This window comes from Pleuronectes platessa, chromosome 12, assembly GCF_947347685.1.
Source record: "Pleuronectes platessa chromosome 12, fPlePla1.1, whole genome shotgun sequence".
NCBI lineage: Eukaryota > Metazoa > Chordata > Actinopteri > Pleuronectiformes > Pleuronectidae > Pleuronectes > Pleuronectes platessa.
The window spans coordinates 20,963,238-20,986,925 of record NC_070637.1 but is presented as its reverse complement, the minus strand read 5'-3'; the positions used below and the strand labels follow the sequence as shown (position 1 = coordinate 20,986,925).

Genomic DNA, 23,688 nt, shown 5'->3' with positions numbered 1-23,688 from the left:
ATTGATCAACTTATTTAACGCTTAATTATAAAACGATTACTTCCATATAATATCGCGTCATCAATTTTCCAGTTTCCCCTCTTCATGCTAAGTTTAACTAAATAACCAACTGTGACATTTTCTATACAAACAGCAGAATCATCTAACGCTTTATAATAAAACAATGTCTGCATGGTTTTGTTGCTTCTTTCCAGAATCACGCTAGTTTCCCACGTTTCAACTCTTTATGCCAAGAGCGATAAAGATAATCCCATCAAACTCGTGATAAAGCAATTCACGCATTGTGTTGTTATGTCCGTGCGGGATTGGACGATCAATACAAACATTTCGAACCTGTGTCGAGTTTCCGACACTATTCATTTCAAGGCTTTTATTTTGAAACAGGAAACAGGACGGACTTGTGTTAAGCTGAAAAGACGTCACGTGAGAAGAGATGCATAAACACAGATGTGATCCAGGTTTTACTTTCTAGTTTACAACTGATAAATGATCAAATTCGTGTAAATAAAATAATTATCATACATCTGGCAACACTACGTCATGCTACCCCTTTTTATTTCCTGTTTCCACTCCGTATGCTAAGTTTAGCTAACCTGCATATTAGCTGTAAAAACACGAGCGGTATTGATCATCTCGCTCTTTATAATAAAACAAATTACAAACATTTGCCAAAATATTTGACCGTTCCCTTAACAGGCCGATGACCTCAATGATTCTTTGATGATTTAAAGGACTGGGACAAAAGGCCTTCATGCCTCGTGGTCCACTCTGTTAAAACTGTGCGTCCCAAAGCCTGAATAAAGTTGGCATTTGAATTATGATCCCAATCATCTCTCTGCCTCGCAGCTCTTGCAGAATTTGTGGCCGTGGAAGCTGCAGGACAGAAGTGAAGGTCACTTGTTTCTGTAATTAATGACTTCACTCCGTGCGTGCATCTTTGGTTTCGATCCGTTTGCATCTCCGTGGACAGAACGGGGCTTTGTTCACTTCCCAGTCTATTATCCCCTGATCAAGAACAACACAATATTACATTCTGCTGTTTGAGACGCGTATGTCGGCGCACTATTTTTCACACGTTTGCCTTTGAGACAAAAATACATCACAGTGCTCTTAATTCGCATTGGCAGCGTGCCAGGAAAAGTTAGGATATGCACTTGGGGGGGGTGGAGAGAGAAAAGCGCAGTTTCCCTCGATAACAATGGCACACTTTATTGCTCTTTAGCTCACAATGGTGTTTCTGTGCAGCTCGTGGTGCTGCTGCAGTATCCTGTTATGGGGGAACAATCCAATTCCTCCGACATAGCTACAGATCAGCCCGAGAATAACAATCAGCAAATACATCATTCAAGTAATACGGCGAGGAGCCACTTCAGGCTGCTCTGTTCATAAATAATGCAAAACATAAAAAAAAAGATGTAGAGCTCTATCTACCATAAGAAAAGTCTGTTTAGTCAATGAGCCACACATATTACACAGAATTAGGAGCATTCAGCTACAGGAGGCTTTAAGGGAACTGATATATCTGATCTGCTGCTGCGACATGAATATTTCATTCGGGTAGTCAGCAGCATTGCAGTGGCACATTTCATATTTCTATGCAAACCGTTGCTCAGACTAACATGCATTTGCCTTGATGAATAAGTGATCTCTCTCTCTCTCCCTATCTCTCTCTCTCTCCCTCCCTCCCTGTCTCTCCATCTCCCAAACTCTCTGCCCCTCTCATATTGTTCGACTGTCAACAAATGACACACGCCAAAGATCCAGTGAACAAACAAACTAATGGACAAGTGAGTGCACACCACTGATTGTTAGTGTGTAGCATGTGTCCGTTTATGTGTGTGTGTGTGTGTGTGTGTGTGCGTGTGCAATATGCGTGTGCATCAAAGGCATGTGCGCATGCGTGTGTCTCTGGTGCCCTGGCAGAGTCTGAGCCCGTTCTGCTGAGTGGGCAGATTCTCTGGCGTAGTGTCCCATCGGAGTGACAAGTGCATTTAGAAACAGCCTGATGGAGTCATTAACGGCAGCACCGCTCATTAGCAGCACATTCACACACACACGCACACACACACGCACACACACACACACACACACAGCAACAAAAGCGTCAGGTTATTACACTGACAACAGATAAATCTATAAAATCCAGATGAAGCGTTTATGCGAAGCGGGGATATGGAACATAATATCATTTAAGAGGCAGGCTGACAAATGTATTTATGAAAGCGAGCAATCACATCCACACCCACAAGCACAATCAAACTGTATTGATCACTGGAATAACAACAAAGCTTCCATTATCGATCCTGTTGTCCTTTTTTGTGTATGAGATTCAAGCAATGTCGAGTAATCAAGGGCATTACAGCAGCTCCTCTTCCTGGAAGAGCCCGGGCACACAACACAACGGGAGTCATCAATAATCCAGATTTTCTACCGAGGAAGGCTCGTATTTTTGTGGCAGTTTAACTTCCACGTAGGCTTTGGGCGTACGTGATTATTAAAAATGACTTAATCGAGGATCATAAAGCCAAAAACTGGCTTTAATCACCGCTATGCATACTTACAACCTGACAAGAGGTACTGTAATGCTGACGGGTTTTTCCCGGCGCGTTGGCTAAGCTACATTATACCGTTCTAAATCAGCATTAGGCATTACATCACAGCCGTGAGAGAAAGAGAGAGAGAGAGAGAGAGAGAGAGAGAGAGAGAGAGAGAGAGAGAGAGAGAGAGAGAGGCAAATAAGTGGGAAACAGCTTCAAAGGGAACATTATGTTCTCTCTGATTATTAGACTCAAACGGCAGCGCTTCCTATCTGCATCAGGTGACTCATCTGCAGAGACAATCCAGATTTATTTTGGACCCGATTCACAACTGCAGCGAGGAGCCCGAGAAGCCCGGTGCAGGAATCAAACCTTCCCCCCCCGCCCCGACAGCTCATGGCACCGTGCTCATGATGAATACGCCAGACAACCATTCAGACACACAACCGAAATGATCCCTACAGCTGCGGAGACACACAGTCAATTATGAGCAGGGCTGACGGGTGCGGAGGTATCGGAGGAGCTGGAGTCTGCAGCTTGAATCGACTTGATTATTTAAAAAGACATTACGAGCTGAATTATGTGATTGTTGCTAGAGTCAGAAAACAAAACAGCTATACAGCAGGATGGTAACGCGTTGGCAGACACGCGGCCATTACTTCTAGCTTGCCTCTATTAGCGCGATTCTCAGCTCATTATATCGGGAGGAACACCAACGATATCCTGATGAATTACTCCAGTCAAGACAGCACTTGTTAAACCGAGCGTGGGACAATAAAAAAAAAAATCATCTGATTTATGGAGGAGACGGGACACAAATGCATAAACGTTCAACACAGCAGCAGCAGCAGCAGAGAGAGAGAGAGGACGGAGACACTGCGGTAACATTATGGAAAGAGGCCGGGCGCTCACCTAGCTGGGCCCTCTCCCTCTGGACATCCTTGAAGTTGAGTCCGCTGGTCAAGGTGCTCTCCCGGTAGCGGTGCAGGGCCTCGCGCCTCCCGTTGGTCCCCAGCTCCCGGAGCACGGAGGCCTTGAGGGGCTCGGCCTTCAGACCGTGGGCCCATCCTGAGACGTCCGGTAGAGTCCACTTCACCAGGTCCTCCAGCCGCACAACCACCTTCTCACACACTGCAACTACCTCGTGCTGAAATGAGGCAGGGCAGAACCCCAGTTACAATCAGCAGAATGATGGGAGCTGTAGATATGCAGCATGCAAAGATAAGGATCATTTACTAGTGCAGGAATTTTACAACTTTCTCTAAAAGTGCTTGGATGGAAATAAATAATTAAAGAAATAATCAAATATACATATCTGCAGCTACGCATGACTGAATTTCTGAAAGTGATATCTACAAACTAATATTTCACTCTGTACAAACATTTTTTTGATAAAATAACAAAACTATTACTTCCTGCAAAACTGCTTTAGAAATCATTGCATCTAAGCAGAGGGAACTTTTCTCTAGAGACCTAAAACCACTGCCGTTCAACATTAGGCTATTTTCACATTCTAACCCCAGTGTAGTACAATTCAGCTCCTTTACTGACGAAAAACCGAAACACTAACACATGTTATTATTAAGTGGAATAGTGAGCGACTGCTAAACACTGATATATTGTCCTGACAATCAGATATTTGTGCTCGGCGTCTAGACTCGACATAACGAGTTCTCAACATTCTCTCCTCCGCCTCCGCTCGTTAAATGTTATGTTTACATTAGCTTGTATTGTTCGTACATGCACATACTGAACTCGTAAAGGTTGTGTTGCTTTTAAATGCACATTTGAAGTAACTGAAAGAAGCTCAAACCTTCCTTCTACCATGTTAATGTTGCACTTTCGATATGGTGTTGGTGCTATATTATTAATTTCTATAGATTATTATTTAGATATAAAGCTTTTTGAACACTTTCAGCACATTTTAACAACGACGCAATAACACCGATAAACATAATACTCTTGATCACTTATAAATAATGACACACAATTTAATTTCTATGATTATATACTTGACCATATTTACCAGTGAAATCCAAGTATGCAGTTAATTACAGTACAAATACCTCACATGTGCATTTAAGGAAAGTGCTTAAGTGAATGTAGCTGCATTCCAACAGTGGTTAGTCATGTTTGGTTGTGTGAGGCGACATAATCAGGCTCAAAGGTCGAGGGCAAGACGGGCTTAAAGACAAACGGCTCAAAGTTGGAGTCGGTGGAAGAAACAGAACAAACTAGAGAACGTCCTAATTTATGAAATAATTGTTCTGTCCGTGGAGCAGCATTACAGATGTGGATGCACTCAGAGTAAATTACAGCTTTATGAATATGGACGATATGGGCAGTTGCTGAATTGAATTTGACGCCAGCAGTTAAATCAATGTCGATGAGGACAGATATATTTTTGGACTTTTTCTCCGATCAGCATTTAGGGAAGTCAGGTTTCTTCGTATTTTAGGCATTTAAATCCTGCGTCACACTCTGTGGCTATGATTCCACCTTCCAGAGTGTAGAGGGGTAGAAGAAAGGTAATTTGCTGGAGCGCGGGTGTATAATGACTGAACTGGAGAAAGCTGCGAGCCAGCGCTCTGCCTGACACACAGTCAAATTAATGTGACACTGTCAAGGAAACTATAAATGTAAATCCATAGCGGTGACGTGCACGGCTGACACTGAGGGCTGGATATAGCCGCGGCGGTTTTGTGTACATACTTCAGTCTGCTCAGTTGGCTCACTTAATAAGATTTGCTCTCTTACCAGTGTGTGCTTCGACCTTTCTTTCTTTTTTTTTCTCTCTCTCCGAGGTTGATTCAACGTCTTTTAATAACTCTCATGCTCAAAGAACTGCGAGTCCGACGTGGGGAGAGGGAAGGAAGCAGAGATCCTTAAATGTGTTTCCATTTGAAGGGGCTAATGGATGAAGTGCTTGTAACCAACAGAGTGAAGTGGTGTGCTGGACGACGGCTATTACAGAAACAGGGGAAATCTGGAGGACAGATGTGTACAGGGCAGAAACACAGGCTCCGAGTCGCTCTCTGATGTTTACATTGGTTATCTTCAATTTAGCAGGCATCTGCGTCCCTGGACACATTTCCCCCTCAAAAGAGCCTGACATTAAAATAACACTCATTTATGTCCTGTATGAATACAGAGATGGTGCCTGCAATAAAATAACACACCCATACAAACAAATTTAATCCCAACTCTGCAGTAAAATCCGTCCTTTGTGGAGCTTAGAATGCAAAGTTTTTTTTTTTTATGGGCATCTGACGCTGCCTCCCACACGTTTTAATGGATCCTTTCAAAGAGTTCCTGTTATTTCATCTCCATTTGCTAAAAGACAAACAGCTTTTCACAGTCTCTCTGTACAATTACCTATATTCACTCCTCACGTCACCCGCGACCATACAGGCATATCAAATCCCAACCGGTTGGAGACAGTATTTCCTTATAAAGGAAAAAAGCCTGCGAGGGATGGCTTGATATAGCCGTGCCTCCCTCACTAAGTAGAAACATCAAACATGGGTTTTCGGTCTTCTTATAATGAGCTGTCTTCAGCTGTCAAGTGGTGCCGGGTGCTTGGAACCAGCTTTTCCATGCAGTGAAAAACTGACTGCCGCTCCTGCCGTCAGAAAGCAGGCCATTTGAATAATATAGAGTAACAGCAAATAGACTTCAGCCTGCAGCCAAAAAACCACACGGCTCTGTATCTCTGCAGAATTAGCTACTGTACTTTGATGCAATCTACTGAGGGAGAAACAAAACCCCCCCAAATATTCCATTTCAGTCCGTCTGAAACAAAAAAGACTGAAAAAAAAATAATGCACTGAACGTTCTGCTGCTGATGTATGAGGCAAATAGCAACGCTTCAAGTAATTCAATAGCACAGAGCCGCTCCCTCCGTATCAATCAGCCGAATGACACGGCGCCTTGTGCGAGTGTCAACAGATCCTGTTCGGGGACTTGTTCGGCTCAGGACCAAAACACAACAGGTGAGAGCAATTCAGCAGCTGTCAACACAGACCAGAATATAATCAGTCTATGAACTGAGCCGCGGCTGGAAGTAAGAAACAAAACAACAACAACAACGGGTTTCAACCATTAGCTTTGCCATAGACTGTTTATTTCGAACCTCCGCCAAAGAAGTTGTGTTTTTAATTGGTGTTAGTTTGTTTGTTTACTTGTTTGTTAGCGGCATTACGCAGAAACAACTTTATGGATTCCCACGAAACTTGGTGAAAAGATGCGGAACAGGTCAGAGAAGAGCCCCTTCAATTTTGGTGTGGGTCCAGGAATCTTCTATTACTTTCTTCAACTTTGGAAAAATAGGGCTTTTATTTTGACAGTTTCACCAAATTTCCAGAGGAGTAATTCCTGGATGTTAATGAAAGAACACAGAGGGGCCTGATATCTCTGGGTTCGAGTAACTTGGTGCTGTGTGATTGAATTAAAGAGGACAGTTGGGCCTTGACAGCAGTGGGCGCTCTGCTGAGTGCCATTCTGCTTGTTGTTATTACTTTACCAGACACTCTCAGCTGCTGTGATGCAGCACATTCAGTCAGGAAGCTGAGCTCGGGCTTATAGTTTGTGTTTAAGCAAATACTGTAGACTTAGGAAACGTGCCGGGGTTTCTGAGAAGCAGCCAACCGGGTCAGTTATTGAGTGGAGCAGCCAAACAACAGGGAGAGCTGCATCGAACCAGAGCTGCAGCCCCGTGATTATTCTCATTAATTGATCTGTCGAATCAATTAATATTTTAGCGGATAAAGACTCAACAGTGAAAAATGATCACAATACTTTGTGTCCAGCCAGCAGGCTCCAAAACACAAGGACACTCAATCCACAATCACATAAAGTGAAGTGAGCAGCAACTATTTGAAATGTGAGAAGCTGCAGCCTGTGAACGTTTGACATTTTTGCAGCGCTGACACAACAACAATCCATGAATCAATCTGCAGCTATTTGGACGGTCGATAACTCATTGAAATCATGTTTTCTTCTACATAAGTGCCCATAATTATCTGCCTGTGACTTATTAAATGTGAATATTATGAAAGTAAACTGAGATTCTTGGTTAATTAGACTCTCGGCTGCACAAACCAACACAGGTTCAAACTGGACCATGTTCACGTACTTTTAAACAAATCAATGACTTTAACAATAATTGGCAGACTGATTGATAATTAGAATATTAGTTAGCTGTAGCCCTATGTCTCTGTTTAATAAATGACTCAAATAACTCATCCTTTACTAATGACGCGGTTGATTAATTTTCTGCCAAACCAATTAATCCACTCATTGTTTCCACTCTCCATTAAGACGAATCATTCCTGGCGGGGGGGTTGGGGGGGGGGGGGGGGGGGGTCTCCTGCTCGCCACTCGGATTTGTCCGGGGTTTCAAAGAGAAACTCGGGGGGGCCTCGCTCTCTCTCTCTCCTCTGTAAACGCCCGCCCGTCCACACTGTGCTGTCATTTCCAGTTAGGCAGCTTACAGTTTAGCACAGCAGCAGACGCAGCCAGCAGGCAACTTGATAATATAGGTCAGAGGACTGCAAGCCCACAGCCAAGAGGTGACACTCCACATCAGCAACATACCAAACAGCCGGGTGTCATTTCACTGACGCGTCCTACACCGATGCATTAGGAGCATTTATACACTCGGGATCCTACACTCACAAGTCTCTTAATGTGTTGGTAGGATTTCACCTCGGGTGTGTCGATGAACGCACACACACACACACACACACACAGACACACACACCTACTGCTCATTCCGGGACCCGAGTTAAAATGCAAGGTAACACATTAACTGCTGAATGTTACACTCTGTCTCCGCTCCTCCATCAATAATTCATGTTATTACTGCTGCGGCATGATATCTCCGAAAACACCGCCGAGCGAATTTATTGCTATGACTGCACATAATGGACTGAAAAACAGACTTGTGCTGTGAGGCTGTAGATAACTCTGTTCCAGCACCACTCCGGCAATCTCACTGAAATTAAGCCCGTAAAATCCATATCATTCAATTTGTATGGATGCCGCGGCGTACCGGTGGCAAAAACAGAGCGCAGGGGACATTCCGAATTCTGTGTTCGGTGATCCAATTAGAAACAATGCACCCTGAAATATTCCATATCGCCGCGAACAATTCCCCCCCGCGAGAAATCCGTGCCACTGCGCGCCAGCAGAGGGGAAGACATTCCTGACTGTCAGCGTTCTGGGGCGGAGCGTTGCATCGCTCGGACAGGACTTTCAGCTCGGGAGTCAAAGGGATGCATGCTCCCAGTGGGTGGGTGTCTTTCTATACTGTCGGTTAACACACACACACACACATACATGCACACACACACACACACACACACACACTGCTCCTGTCATGCTGGGAAGGTTTCAGCCTGCTGCCTCCGAGAGGTCAGCGCTGGAATTCCTCAGGCCAAAGGAGATTAGTAATTGAGTAATGGACATGGTGACATGGACAATGAGGAGACAGAGAGGAAGAGAGAGGAGAGGTGGAGAGAAAGAGAGATAGAGAGAGAGAGAGAACAGGGCTATGAAACACAATATGAGTTCATTATCTATCTCTCCTCCCCATGACTGACCTTGGCTTCAGTGTCCCAAAACAAACTTATCTGGGAATTAACCAGCAGCTCTGGGGAGCAAGCCAGGGACGATTGAATTAGAATATGTTGTGTTTTTCCTTTTCTTTTTTTAGAGACTGCCTCAAGACGAGATAGAGTTCAAGGTACAAGCGTTTAAAAAGGTGAGAATTATTGTACATAATGTTCTGGCACTTAATGCATTGCAGTTTATTCATATGCATAAAAGTTGCTGTACTATCTGCGGGGCGCTGAACTCATCTTTTATTCACCGATTCCATTAAGAGATTGCTCTCACACGAGCCGCGGTGATATATGAACTTTGCATTTTCGGCGCGGTCATAATGACAAAGAGAAACAGCGAGATAACAGGAGTTTTTCAAAAGCCTTTTCGTGAAAGTGGGAGAGGCATCCATCATGTAAGGTGACACCGAGAAAGAGCTGCGTCAGCGACCTGGAATCACTGCAGCTTTGTACCCTTGTATTTTAGCAAATGCACAAACACACACACACACACTCTCTATCTCTCATACACACACAAAAAAAAAAGCAGGATGATACTACACCACAGTTAAGAATGAGAAATATTGGCTGGAGTATTAAGGGAGAGTTTCTCATCTGTGGCTACATTCTCCTCAAAGGTTATAATAACGATCCACTGCAGCCGGGGGCGCTGGAGTCATGCATCAAGGCAAATGTCTGCCTGTACAAGTGGTTAGTCAATGACAAGGTGGAGAAAACGGGGCTGAGGAGCAGCGAGCGTCTCCTGCGTGTTGACAAACCAGGCGCTGCAGCAACATGTCATTACTACAGGCTACAAAGACACAAAGGACTTTTGGGTGAAAACGAGTTGGACGGACGAGGAATGACAACTCCTAAACCGATGGGAAATGTTAGCGGGGCTTTTTATAGCCTTTGAAGTCCTGGCTATTCCATTTTAAAGGTTTTAAATTACACTATCCTTAGAAAGCTGGTAATAATTTACATGCTATTTCAGCGATGGTGAGGAATTCACTGGAGGGCAGTGTTCAGAGTTAATGACTTGTTCTGCAGCAGGAGGAGGCACACGTGCACGCTCCCCCCCACCCCACCACCACCACCTCTAAATTCCTGCCATTGTTGTGTGAATGGGGAGATTTGCAATAATGCACAGACCGGCCTCGACCTTAGAGCAGTGTATGGATGGAAAAGATCACTGCATAAATGCGCCATATCCCATTTACACTCCAGTCATTCAGCCGAACGACCTTATCCATCAAAACGCTGCTTGCATATCTGAGCCACTTACACTTAACTCAACTAGCTTCCCAGATGCCTGAATTACCCATTCAGGGTTTCTCCCTGAGGAAAAATCAAAGAAGCAGCAAATGAATACAATCTAATTTCCCTACAAGCTGGTCTTTCCAAGCACTGGAACACATGCACGGACGACTGCCGTGAACTGAAGAAATGGCTCTGGACACATGCCAAAGTGTTTTCCACAGCAATCAATACTGGCCTACTGCTGCAGTCCCCAGCCTGTCACTGTGTGTGTGTGCGTGTGTGTGTGTGTGTGTGTGTGTGTGTGTTTGTGTGTGTGCGTGTGTGTGTGTGTGTGCCAAAGCCTTGTCAGCTACAGGGACAGAATAGAGGAGAAGAGAGGTCAGATGAAATCAGAGGTGATGATAATAGCCCATTAATATAACATGATCCAGAAATATTCTCCCAGGTTGTGGATTCCCATTAAGAGCCCCTTGCTGTGTTTGCAGTAAAGTGGGGTATATATAAAAAATAAGATAAGCACAAGCAATTAACCGCCTGGAGCCGAGTATACAGTAAGTGGGTGTTATCTACAACAGCTCTCTCCGAAAAACAGAAAGTATCAGAGCCGGCGAGCAGCACACCAGCAGGAGAGGCAGGCCATTTGGACCGAGGAGAAATAATGTGTCACTCAATGAGTTTTAAAAAACACATGTGACTGTTTAGTCGGTGGCAGTTTGCAGGCAGACAAATAGAGCGGAGGCCCCAACAGAGGGTTTGTCATAATGGGTGAGCAGCTCTGCACAAAGCCTATTTAAAGAGCAGGCAGAGCTCAACTGGTGAAGGGTAAACACTGCTTGTCAGGGCTGAGATACAATGAGAAATAATGGAGGCACCTCCACATATATGGACTTAATAATTAACTCGGTATAAATAGATTAATACAGTTTTATCTGGATTTGCTCGTCAGCGAGCGCCAGGCGCCGAGAGGGAGGTTTACTCAATGAATCACTATTTCTGTTTGTGCCGCGCCGCAGCCGACTGCATTTAAAAGCTGGCTGCGTTTAAAAAGGAAATTGACCTCCAACCCGGTGGCAGAAGAAAAACAAGCACAGTAGGTCATGGGTTGGTTCCTCTTGCGGCCGCACAGCACACGGCGGCAGGAGAGGCTGAGAGCAAACAAATACCTGAGAAATAACCAGGAAATTACATCATATCTCAGCACCGAGAACACGAGTGAATCAGTAATCCACTTCTACGGAGCTGGCTCAATACACAGCTGTAATGTCTTGGGGGTGAGGGGAGGGGGGGGGGGGAAACAAAGTTGAGGTATTTGAAGGATATTGGCTTCAGGCTTAAAGATAATAGCTATCTACAAGATAAGAGGTGCGATCACGCTGCACCGGCTGCTGCGTGCACCTCAAGTGTCCCAAACTGTTTCTGCTTCATGCCGAGTGAAGAAAGATAGAAATAGAAAGAGAAGAATGGAGAGTAAATCCAACTGGATCTAAGAATGAGAGTCATGAGCCTGGTTGATACCGAGCTGTGGCTTCACCTCATGATGCGTCTGATCCTGAGAACACAGCCCACTTCCTCAGAGCTCCAAGTTATCAGGTTCATATATCTGCATGAGTCACTGGGCTAATTTGAACTCCTGATTTTCAGCCAGTCAATTACAGATTTACGGTTCGGTGCAACCCCCCCCCCCCCCCCCCCCAGCCCCAGCACATTAAGCAACCAGAGCCTTGGAGAAATTGTGACTAATGTGAGGTTAATAAACTGCTTAATAAAACACCTCAAAAAAGGAAAAGTAAAAAAAGATCTTTTCACACGTACGTCACCCGGGCGCAGGGTTTTTAACAGCCGGCCTGTTTTAATATCACAGCTCGATCTTCCAGGGCTGGTTCACCCTTCCTGTTTGTTTTCGGGATTACGGGTTTGCATCTGTAAGCACTCCTGGCTGACTCATGCGGTGCAGATTAGTGTTGTGGGGCAAAGTCAGCGAGAATCTGAACGGGCTCAGTGAAGGTCATAAAGTGACTTTAAGTTGTCAGGGCAATTTCCAGCGTGTAATATACAGTAAGTCGCCCGATTCGCCGAGAGCATGGAGGGGGGGGTCAACGAGGCTTTTGATGGAGATCAGCCTGCAGGCACCTTCCATTCACTTACACATATCATCCCCCTGAATGATATCACTTTATGGGTCTAGCCTCCTCTATAATCACAGTGCAACTTCAAAGTAAGAGCATGTGTCTCTGGCGTTTGAAGGATTGTGCTGTGTTGCAAGTTGCTACATAATTCATGCAGGTGAATTATTTTTATTGCTCTGATGTTTCTACCCTGTTATCAAATACACAAACTACAACAGTAGGATGTTGTTTATGTCCTTAATGTCTGTGCGAATATTCAATGTTCATTTGCAGGATTCTGCTGTAATGTCTCATAATTCATGAGGTTTAATGACTTTTATCCCTCATATGTTATGAAATACACAAATAATACAGCGGGAGCAAGAATATTGCTTGAGAATATTTCATTTGCATGATTGTGAGCTGAAATGGAAGCTGCTACATAATTCATGGAGGTGCTTTAATTCTCCCCATGTTATCTAATACACAAACTACAGCGGGTATTGTGATCAGGTACTTTTCATTATGTCCCAGATTGTTTGAGAACGTGTCATTTGCAGGATTATGCGATAATAAATGAATTTAAATGACTTATGCTCCTCTAAGGTCTCCACTCTGCTGTCTAATACACACACTGTAGCTGCAGTAGGATCCTGTGCTTAATCATTTGAGAATATTTCATAAGCATTCACAGGATTGTGTCACGAGATGCAAGTTGCTACATAATTAATGTGAGTAAATGACTTTAATTCCTCTTATGTAAGCTCATAGTCAATCTACAGCTGCAGAATGACCCTGTGATGTACTTTGTGTGTAATTGTTTGACAATATTTAATTTGCATGTGCAGGATTGTGCTGTGGGGCCACTTACTGCATAATTCATGTGGGTGAATGACTTTTACTCGTCTTATGTAACCTCACACACAAACTAAAAATTGATCCTGTGCTTCACTTTGTCCTTAACTGTTTTGAGACTTTGTCATTTGCAGGATTAAGTGCTGTGATGCAAGTTGAGACATAATTTCATCCCTCTTGTGTTTTCAAAATGTTATCTAATACTCAACCTGCAGCTGTAAGTGTGATTCACTTTTCTGTCCTTAATTGTTGGAGAATAATTCATTTGCATTGGCACTGCAGCTCCTGCTGGTGGATTTAACCAATGGAGTGGAATGTAAGCACTTTGCAATGCAAATAAGTCTTTGGGAAAGGGGCGGAGTTGACATGTCGTTGCGCAAGTGTGGCCTCGGAAACCGACGATGCATGCACTCAAAGTAATTACTAAATAATTGCAGCGTGTTAAAGGCTAAAGCGAGGAAGGCTTCGGGAGATGATACCCGCTCGCGGAGGAATCCTTCCACAAATGGCCATAAATAGCCATCTTTCTCATGAAGGGGGGAAATGTGATAGCCACTCTTATTACTCAAGAGGAAAGAATGTAAGTAAACCATCAGCGGAAGAGTCAAGTACAAACACGGCTTTGTCCTTCCCCATAAACAATGTAACAGCAGCGGAGAGTCGCCGCCGATCACAGGCACAGAGCAGCAATCAAAGCGCTGGATGAGGAAAATCAGAAGAGGGAACAGATCCTCATTTGTTGCCGGTGAGAAGAGGAAAAAAAAAAAACACCCTCAAAAGATCAGAGTGATGCCATTCAATGAAACCGGATCACACGCGCCACATATGGCCACAGTCAATCATGGCCATTAGCTCCCTGTGCCAACAACAACGCCTCGATGCAACACACAATGTCCACATGGAAAAAAAAAAGAAAATATGCAAAGCGTGGAGAGAGAGAGAGAGGAGTTAAAACGTGTCGGCGCTGGCTCGGCTCCGCTTTATTACCAGAGCTCTGCCTCTCTTTCAACATCAGGCGGCATTACAACATCTCCAGTAACTATCGCACCGAGCGATCTGAGCCACATTGATCCCGTGCATTCATTATCGTTTCGCAATTTCCGCCCATATGTCAGCATTTGACACGCTTCAACCCGGAGAAATGAAAACGACGGAGCCCCGGCGCAGGATTCTTGCGGATTTTTCCCTCTTTATAACACAATTAACCCCACGGAGCGCAGCGGCAGCCTTATGGAGCGCAGCTGGACAAGTGCACATTCAGCAGTTGACACCACAATAGACAAACAGGCTCAAGGAAGACTGTAGGTCAGTCCCTCCACTGGCCCAGACACATCAATGTCAACATCCATACATGCGCCTCTAAATGTCCCCAGAGGTTCACCAGCCACCAGCAACACAGATGCGGCTCGTGAAGAAAGAAGGGCTCGGAAACAGGAACAGGAACAAGACAAACGATTAAAAACAAATCACACACATTACGCGTGATTATTCATCAGGCGATTAACAGTCCTACCTCTCCGTGAGCGACTGTCCGTCCCTGGGGAGTATCCTCGGGTAGAAAATAAAGTTTGGAGCTTGATAAAAGTTGCTTGCTTGTTCTTTCCTCCCAGAGCAGCTGAAGCTCCGCTATGCAAATAGGATCCTCCGGTTTACATCTGACGAAGAAGAAGTCTCCGAGGGACAGAATCCTCGGTTTGCCGTCCCGGTTCAATTTAAAGGCTTTATAGAATATATATGGTCCATGTAAACCGCAAGACGAGCCCACCCACTGTAGAGGAGAAACAAACGAGACAGATTAATGAATGGGTTTTTTTATCAACTCATTTTGTAAACAAATCATACGTTGGCACAAACACATTCCAAACATTCGTGCGCAATTACGCACGGCTGGCGAATATCGCATTGAGCATTTTCTGCGCACAATTAGTATCATGCAGGGCTATAACTATTTTTAGATGGTCAACATATGACACAGATGTGGTCGAATGAGCCGCAGAGTGTAAAAGTTTTCTCCGGATCGGACACATGAGGACATTTGGAGGGAAGGCGACGACGAGCGCAGAGCGAGAAAAAAAAAATCAAACAATTCGACGGTTGATAACAAACGTTACCTTCAGTGAGTTCGGCTCCATCTCGACGTTATGAATTGATTAAACTCAACACGCTCTCCAAACTTGCTGGCTTGAATGGATTGCCGAAGGTCCTGCAAGGAACACGCGTCCGTGGAGTTTCAAACATCGAGCACAGTCGATGGCGAGCGGTGGTAAAAATTGGTTTTGAGAGTAAACATCCTTCAGGAGGCATTGCGTAAACCCATGTGCTAATTTAATGGCGGAAATCGGCGATACAGCTTTTATGGCGCATTTATAATGCGCGATATCACGTGTTTGGACCACATATTACCGTATAACTATAAACAGACCGATCATTTTTAATCGTTACTGATTTTATGTTGCGTATATAGACATACAACACTAAATTCACTCATTTTCCTGCCTCGAAAATATGAATTTGTGCCGGTATTCAGCATTAATGCGTTGCTCTGTGGATATGTGTCTTCCAGGACTTGCGTGAAAGACGTTCAGTATGAAAGCACATTTCTCACAGTAATGACACTGAGGATGTCTTCAAGAAACAATGTTACATGAGAGTTAATAGGGTTATCAACTGATTCCTCAAACGTGGGAGCCTCGAGGTGTCGGCGCAGCTCTGAGCGCAGCGGTGTGTGTGTCTGTCTGTGTGAGTGTCGGGGCTCAAGCGCACAGGTTTGGGGCTTTAAAGCTGGAAGAATAATGGCCTTTATGTATTTTTTGAGGCGAACATGAGAAAAGACGAAATTGGGCGAGTTAGGAGAGCGGCGCGTCACGAGACTGGATTCACGAGGCGCGCTCCTTTTATCCACGAATCACGTTCAAAACACAGCGCTGACCTTGTGCGTGTTTATTAGAAATAAGTCACACTTCCAAGATCAAAGCCACTTATATATATTTATATATTTGTATAAACACGGGGTGATTTGCATATAGATGAAATAAAATTATTCATTATTGATTTCAGCGATGATTTCTTAGCCAAGTTACACAAACTTGTCGGTTTGTGTTTCCCTGTGTTCTCGTCGTTCTCCGCGGCGGCGGAACGTGTCAGCTGGATTTTATCTTCTGTCTGGAGTTATTCATGTGTCCCTGTGGAGCAGTACCGGCCTCGTCCACACCGCTGCGCTGTTCCCCCCTCTGAGGTCCAGCCTGTGCCCTGCATTTATCCAGCACTGAGATCACAGAGCCTGAGCAGCGCCACAGGCCTCCTCCTGACACCAGCTATTTCAAGTGCACTATTACGCAATGCGCCTTTTTTTTCCAGAAATGACGAGCAGAGCAAACAGGCGCATTGATTCACATCCACTAAAGTGTTTTCATGTCGAACTCACTCTGCTGCTGCTGCTGTTATGAATGACTGCCTGGTTTCTCTCCTCAAGATAAACAGATACTGATGAAGAACACTCAGTGAAATAAAGGGTCAGAGATAATCACTCGTTTAATCAGACGGCATCAGCATGTATATACATATATTTATATATATGTATTTATACACATTTACCTATACATATATATACATACATTGACCTATACGTATATATGTTATGTTGTGTTATGTTATGTTGATTTATGTTGTGTTATTGTATGTCATATTACGTCATGTTACGTTATGTTATGTTATGTTATGTTATGTTGTGTTATGTTATGTAATGTGTTATGTTATGTTGTTTTATGTTTTGTTGTTTTTATGTTACGTTATTTTATGTTGTGTTATGTTATGTGACATGTTGTTTTATGTTATGTTGTGTTATGTTATGTTGTTTTATGTTTTGTTGTTTTTATGTTTTGTTATGTGTTATGTTATACGATATGTTGTTTAATGTTATGTTATGTTGTGTTATGTTGTGTTGTGATGTGTTATGGTATATTACCAGAACTTGATGATGAAGAGCCAGTTTAACCAAATCTCATGAATAATAATTTACACCTATTATACCAGTGTATCATTCAGCATATTATCATTTCAGATTATATAACATCATACATCATATCAGATCATATCACACATTGTATCATATCATATGGTTATGTTATGTTGTTTTATGTAATGTTATGTTATGTTGTGGTATGTTGTGGTATGTGTTATGTTATGTGATATGTTGTTTTATGTTATGTTGTGCTATGTTATGTTGTTTTATGTTTTGTTGTTTTTATGTTCGGTTATGTTATTTTATGTTGTGTTATGTTATGTTGTTTTATGTTGTGTCATTTAATGTATTATGTTATGTTAAGTTATATTACGTTATGTTATGTGATGTTATGTTATGTTTTGTTGTGTTATGTTAGGTTATGTGTTATGTTATATGATATGTTGTTTAATGTTATGTTATGTTGTGTTATGTTGTGTTGTGATGTGTTGTGGTATGTTACCAGAACTTGATGATGAAGAGCCAGTTTAACCAAATCTCATGAATAATAATGTACACCTATTATACCAGTGTATCATTCAGCATATTATCATTTCAGATTAAATAACATCATACATCATATCAGATCATATCACACATTGTATCATATCATATGGTTATGTTATGTTGTATTATGTAATGGTATGTTATGTTGTGGTATGTTGTGTTGTGTTATGTTGTTTTATGTAATGTTATGTTATTGGAAACAAGATCAGAGCTCACAGGATTGAAAGCAGCAGAACATTAGGTATTAATACTGAAACTCGAGGCGAGGCTCTGTGACACTCTGATATTTTAAGAAGCAGTTCACAGCGTGGGGACGGTTGGGAGTAAAAGCTGGATTACACAGAGGCTCATTGTCTTACATGCGGCTGCAGCAGCGTTGGGATTCCTGCAGAGGATCCAATATGAACCGCAGCCCTCAGAGTTATCTTTCCTGATTTCTCTCACAGCCATTTCACTGGCAGAATCAATGGGGTTGCATTGTTAATGGCAGCCACAATAATGAAGTCCCTGGTTAATCAATGGCACCACTCGAGCTCTTATCTGGCATTTGCAAGTGTTTGCTTGTCAACAGCCAGAGCCCAGCGGTGGCTGCAACGGTGTGATGCAGACAATCGTGTGAATTGGTGTGAACGTGGCTCCTTGTGAGAAATCTGAGGTAAAATTGAAAAAAGGCGTGTTGTGTAGAAAGAGAGACGTGACTGTGATGATGTGATATCAAAACATCAGCTGTACTTATTTAAAACCGAGCCGCGCCGGAGGATTCATAAAATCTCAATTTACAATCTCAGCTGCGTCTCTTTATCTCAGTTTGTCTTGGTGGTGAGATAACATTCAATAGAAGATGTTAACCTGACAAAAGGTAGGAACTGGAAGTGTGAAAAGGAATCAACGAGTGACGGTCCCACACATCCTCTGCATTACAGACAAATCAGTAGCTGGAGTAATGCACCGTGAGTCGTGTTTGACGGCTGAGCCTCACGTTCAGGTAGGAATTAAATGTGTTTCACCACGTCCACGTTAAAGTGTGACAGCTCCAGTCCTCTTTGGAGAATCTGAAGTCAACCTGATTTAAGAGCAGCCTGCGCGAGTGTGAGTCTTTCAGGTTCAGTTCACTCTATTTTCCCAATTTTACTCAAAAGTTTAGCGTTTGATTTGTTTTTGCAGAGTGAAAGATGATCACTCACTGTTTTCTGTGTTTCATTCCCAGAGCTGTGACATTGAAATGTCTCTTGCCACTGCTAATATGTGTCGACTGCACGTGTGAGCGAGGAAGCCTGATAGGAAAAAGCCTTGAAATGAAACAAAAATAATGGATAGAAACATCTCGGGCAGACACTTGCTCAGAGCAGAAACGCACAATGACTGGATGAGGGGCGAAGCGTTATTCCTCTGCACAGGTGTTTCACGTTCCACATAATGAGACGGCCTCAGCGGGGGGGGGGGGGGGGACAAATGTGGTTGGAACGCCGCAGCAAAGCAATGCTAGAAAACCATTAAAATAGCATATTCCTGCATAATTGTGACCATGTGCTGACACGTTTGAATGGTGAATATGGAAGTGCAGTTAGAATTACTTTTATACAACTGGCTATTTAACCACCACAAAGCCACAGGTAGGAAATCCACTGGCAGACAGCTGCAGAGATGAATTTAAAAAGAAGCCTTGAGGGTCATGGGGAAAATGTTTATGACTACACTGTTGAAAATGGTTGAAATGACGGTTGATACAGGTGATAGACTGATTTGTTGAATGACAGAATACATTTTTTGGGGAATCGGATTGTCTTTGGTCAGAAAGACATTTGGGCTTTTGGAGACTTGACAATTAATCGAGAAAATAATTATCTGATTAATCAATAATTAAAAAATAGGGGTGAAAACTAATAATTATATAGAAATAACAAAATAATCAATATAGGGCTGTAACTAATGACTTTTTATGTTATTATGTTGAATTTTCATTGGCTTTAGTTTATTAACTTGTTTGTTTGATTAATAGCAGGATAACACAAAAACTACAGGACAGATTAACTGAAAACCTGGTGTAATATGCAGTTTGGTTCAAGAAAGAACAGATTGAATGTTGTTGAGGATCTGGATCATGGGCCCGATCCAGGAATGAGCTCCAGTGAGTGCAGACGATGATTAATCTGTTCATCAATGAATCATTCAGTCTGTGAAACATCCGAAGAGACGGGAAAATATCTTTCACAATTTACTCGAGCCCATTAACTCTGTCTGAACAACTCACCAGAACCCACAGGAGAGTTAATATATAAGACCAATTAAACCAACAATGTTTGAGAACCTGGAACCAAGAATGACGGGCAAATGATTGATTTGCCCGTCATTCTTGACGAATGATTGATTTGCCAACTGTTGCGATTGAATATGACGTAAATTGTAAGTATTTTCTATACAGTTCAATTTGAGCACTGTGTGTTTATATGTTCCATATCTGACATTTTACATTTGAGCTTATTTCAGCCTATTGCTTTGGTACGAGTAGGAATAAACTGGAGTGGAGAATAGAAGAAAATTGTACCCAAATGTACTTAGTGTTTTAAAACTCAAAATGTGCTTTAAGAACAGAGGAGGAAACGATTAAAGGGTAAAAACACCTAAGGCCTTCACATTTACTTCATGAATCATCTAATTAGGTGTTAGAAACAGTCTTAAAGGGGAAGTCAGACTTATTCACTAGTGCTGGGCAGTGAAGGGAATATAAATTCATGACCATCACTTTTGAACACTGTAAAACCTTTCAGCGTGATATTGGGATCCACATTTCTAATGGAAACATCAGGAATCATGAAAATCTACACGACCGCAGCAATAAAGCCTCTGAGACATTAAGACAACAAACCCAATCTCCCGCTAATTCCACATGCACAATTGCACAATGGCATTAGCCCGCAGATATCCATCTATCTTCAGTGGAAAACCCCGGGACATTAGAAACCCATCACGTAAATTTGTCCATGGGAACCGTTGTGAGTTGTAACTCTACACCTGCGTCTTTGTGTAATCACACGACAATGCCTCTCGTCTGCAGCACGGCTCGAGGAAAGGTAACAGGAGACGTGGGTGAAGTTGCACGGCTAATTTTATCCTCTCAGACTCATTATAACCCGGTGTTGCATTTCTCTCCATTCCATCGCACATGGGTCCGCCCGACAGTGGTACGGCTCGGGCACGAGGAATCCAATTAGCTCGTGGACAGAACCAGTTTTCTAATCAGGACTTAAGTTGGACGTTTTCATGTGGAGGCTGTTTGAGATGCTCTCTCTCTCTCTCTGTGTGTGTACGAGCAGGTGTCAGCCGATGTATCACAAGCTGAATATTAACCGACTGAGCTCATAAATATCTGTGATGCAGTGATATCCTCAGAACATCAAAGCAGCCACCACATGCAGTGAACTGTGCGGATTATTACTGTTCACAGCAGAACAGAAAGACGCTCGGAAGCAGAAAAACAACTCCAACTTTTTTTGATCTTATCTGATTTAACACTTGTTTATCCCAGCTCCCGAACCTCATCACGTCTTAATGCGTAATTTATGGTTTTCTGCCATTCAACCCTTTTCAATTACAGCGTGCAACCTCATTTCAAACAAAACAATAATGGCCACGGCTATTGATCAGATCTAATATCACCTATTTATATATGTGTGCTATAGGAAGAGTATATTCATAAGGCAAACACTGGTCTGAATGGCTGCCTGGACAATGAACTAATTGCCTGCGAAACACAATTTCACATTCATGGGCCACTATTACAGCTGAATTGTTTGATAATGTCAAGTGAGTCATTTTATTAAGCGCGACACAAATGTAATCATGCGGCAGGGCGACGTGAACTGGAGTGTAGAGAAGTGTTAACATCACTGTGGGTTTCAGGTTATTACCGCCGCGGCAAATGTAAATTTGCCTCATTGATGGAGAGTGCTCAGCTGAATCAGAAATGTGCGAACCACAAACAAAATAGGAAGCTTCATCCCATCTGCATACACATCAGGACACGCACACACACACACACACACACACACACAGTCCCATTTTATATCTCCCCATCTGAAACCAGGATTAGAAGCATGAATAATGCATTTATGTAAATGTCTGATGGGTATAACTATAAAAGATGAGAGTGATTGAAAAGGCATTTTGTTGGATCGAGTTACAGCAGCCTGTGAGTTATGGATGTTTTCAGTGAAGGGAGCGAGACTTACACCAAAAAAAAGAAGATGAAAAGAATATGTGCTTTTCTTTTTTAAAGGCAGAGGAGTCACCGTGTCACTTCCACATCTGAGGAATCCATCTGCACAGAACCTGATCCCGACATGTATGATTTGCTCTGTGTGTTTCAGTTTATTGCCCCCGGTGGTCAAACTATCATCGACTATGAGGACAGAGACCTGAGCATTTCACCATCTGTGCCTTTCTCCTGTCAAAACACGGGATTGTTATTAAGATGGGCATAAATGTCAGCAGACGTCTGTAATCAGATTACGCACTGGTGTGTGTCAACCTCCCATCGGGGGGGGGGGGCTGAGAGCGCCCCGTGTTATGTTTATGTCAAATAACCGTGTGGGTATACAGGCAATTACAGTGCAGCCACTTACACCAGCAGTTTTTTTTTATTTTGGGGAGAGATTTCTCATAAGATATTCTGCCCCCCCGAACAAACCGGCTTCAGCTGTCGTCCGTGCAACGCTGCTGTAATCTGTGCAATCCCAGGCTGTGATGCATCCGCAGAGCAATCAGCCTCGTTAAAGACGCATTGTGAAATATGAATGACAACTGCTAAATTGTTTCCTTTGCAGAAGAGAGAGAGAAGATGCAGTATTTTTATTCAGAGCCCGGGGAAAATAAACTCTCAGCGTTCATAATTCATCTCTTTTTATAAGGCAATTTAGCAGTCACTTGAAGTTGCTATGGTGACAGGCAGGGGGTTGTGTGTGTGTGTGTGTGTGGGGGGGTGGGGGGGTGGGGGGGGTTGTATTTTGAGACAACTAATGACCTGTGCAAAACCCACTCACTGTAAACTTCACTCAAGCTAAATGAGATTGCTGTCTGTGCGTGTGTGTGTGTGATACATGGCGGAGAACTCAATCCCCACGCTATGTTTGGCCTTTTTACTGCACAGGCCAAATTAAGGTTGTTTAATATCAATGTACAACATCTGTGGGCTGTTTACCGAACAGGGAATGTGAGCCGAGCAGCCACAAGCACCACGCTGCACAGGACTGGAAATAAACAATTTTTTGATTTGATTGCAAAGTGCAGAATCCTCCACAGGAGAAAAAGGTCAGAGAGAAATCCAGCGACTGAAATACCCGTGACGTGAACCCTCCATGATATGGTTTAGAATGTGACTCTGCTATGTTTCACACTGAACCTCCGTCAGTGTCTCTTTATTTGTCGGGGGGGGGCTTACGTCAAAGATTCCACTCTGGAAAAAAGAAGCTTTGAAGCCTCGCTGGGTTCTGGGGGCGAATCATATTTGTCCAATAAGTGCCGGGCCTGTTGCAGCTGTCGAGGCTGAGACAGAATGAGTCATGTGTTACCCATTTAAGTCCAATTTCTCCCATGCAAATGCTCGACATGTGTGACTCGACACAGGGCCCGTGAGTCAAAACAGTGTTTTTGAAATGGAGGGGGAGAAAATCAAGGCCGGAGCTGTGTGACCGTTTAGCCACCTGCTCCCCCCATGAACTGCTTCAAGTGTCACTCTGTGTTTTATTTGGGTGATCACCTTCCTGTTGTCGTCTTTGTGTTTTTAAGTCAAGTCAGATTTATTCATGTAGCACATGACAAACAGC

General features: G+C 43.2%; 1 protein-coding gene across 1 annotated transcript in view; it reads right to left on the bottom strand.

Annotated features, from left to right (window-relative positions):
* Window positions 1-15,663, bottom strand: part of arid5b (AT-rich interaction domain 5B) — a 73,488-nt gene extending 57,825 nt beyond the window's left edge. Inside the window, exons 1-3 of the mRNA XM_053436944.1 lie at window positions 15,471-15,663; window positions 14,873-15,127; window positions 3,450-3,684 (exon numbers count right to left, since the gene is read on the bottom strand). Coding sequence (XP_053292919.1) covers window positions 3,450-3,684; window positions 14,873-15,127; window positions 15,471-15,491 — 511 coding nt within the window. The 5' untranslated portion in view covers window positions 15,492-15,663. The remainder of the gene's footprint in view (window positions 1-3,449; window positions 3,685-14,872; window positions 15,128-15,470) is intronic.
* Window positions 15,664-23,688: the final 8,025 nt, after the last annotated feature.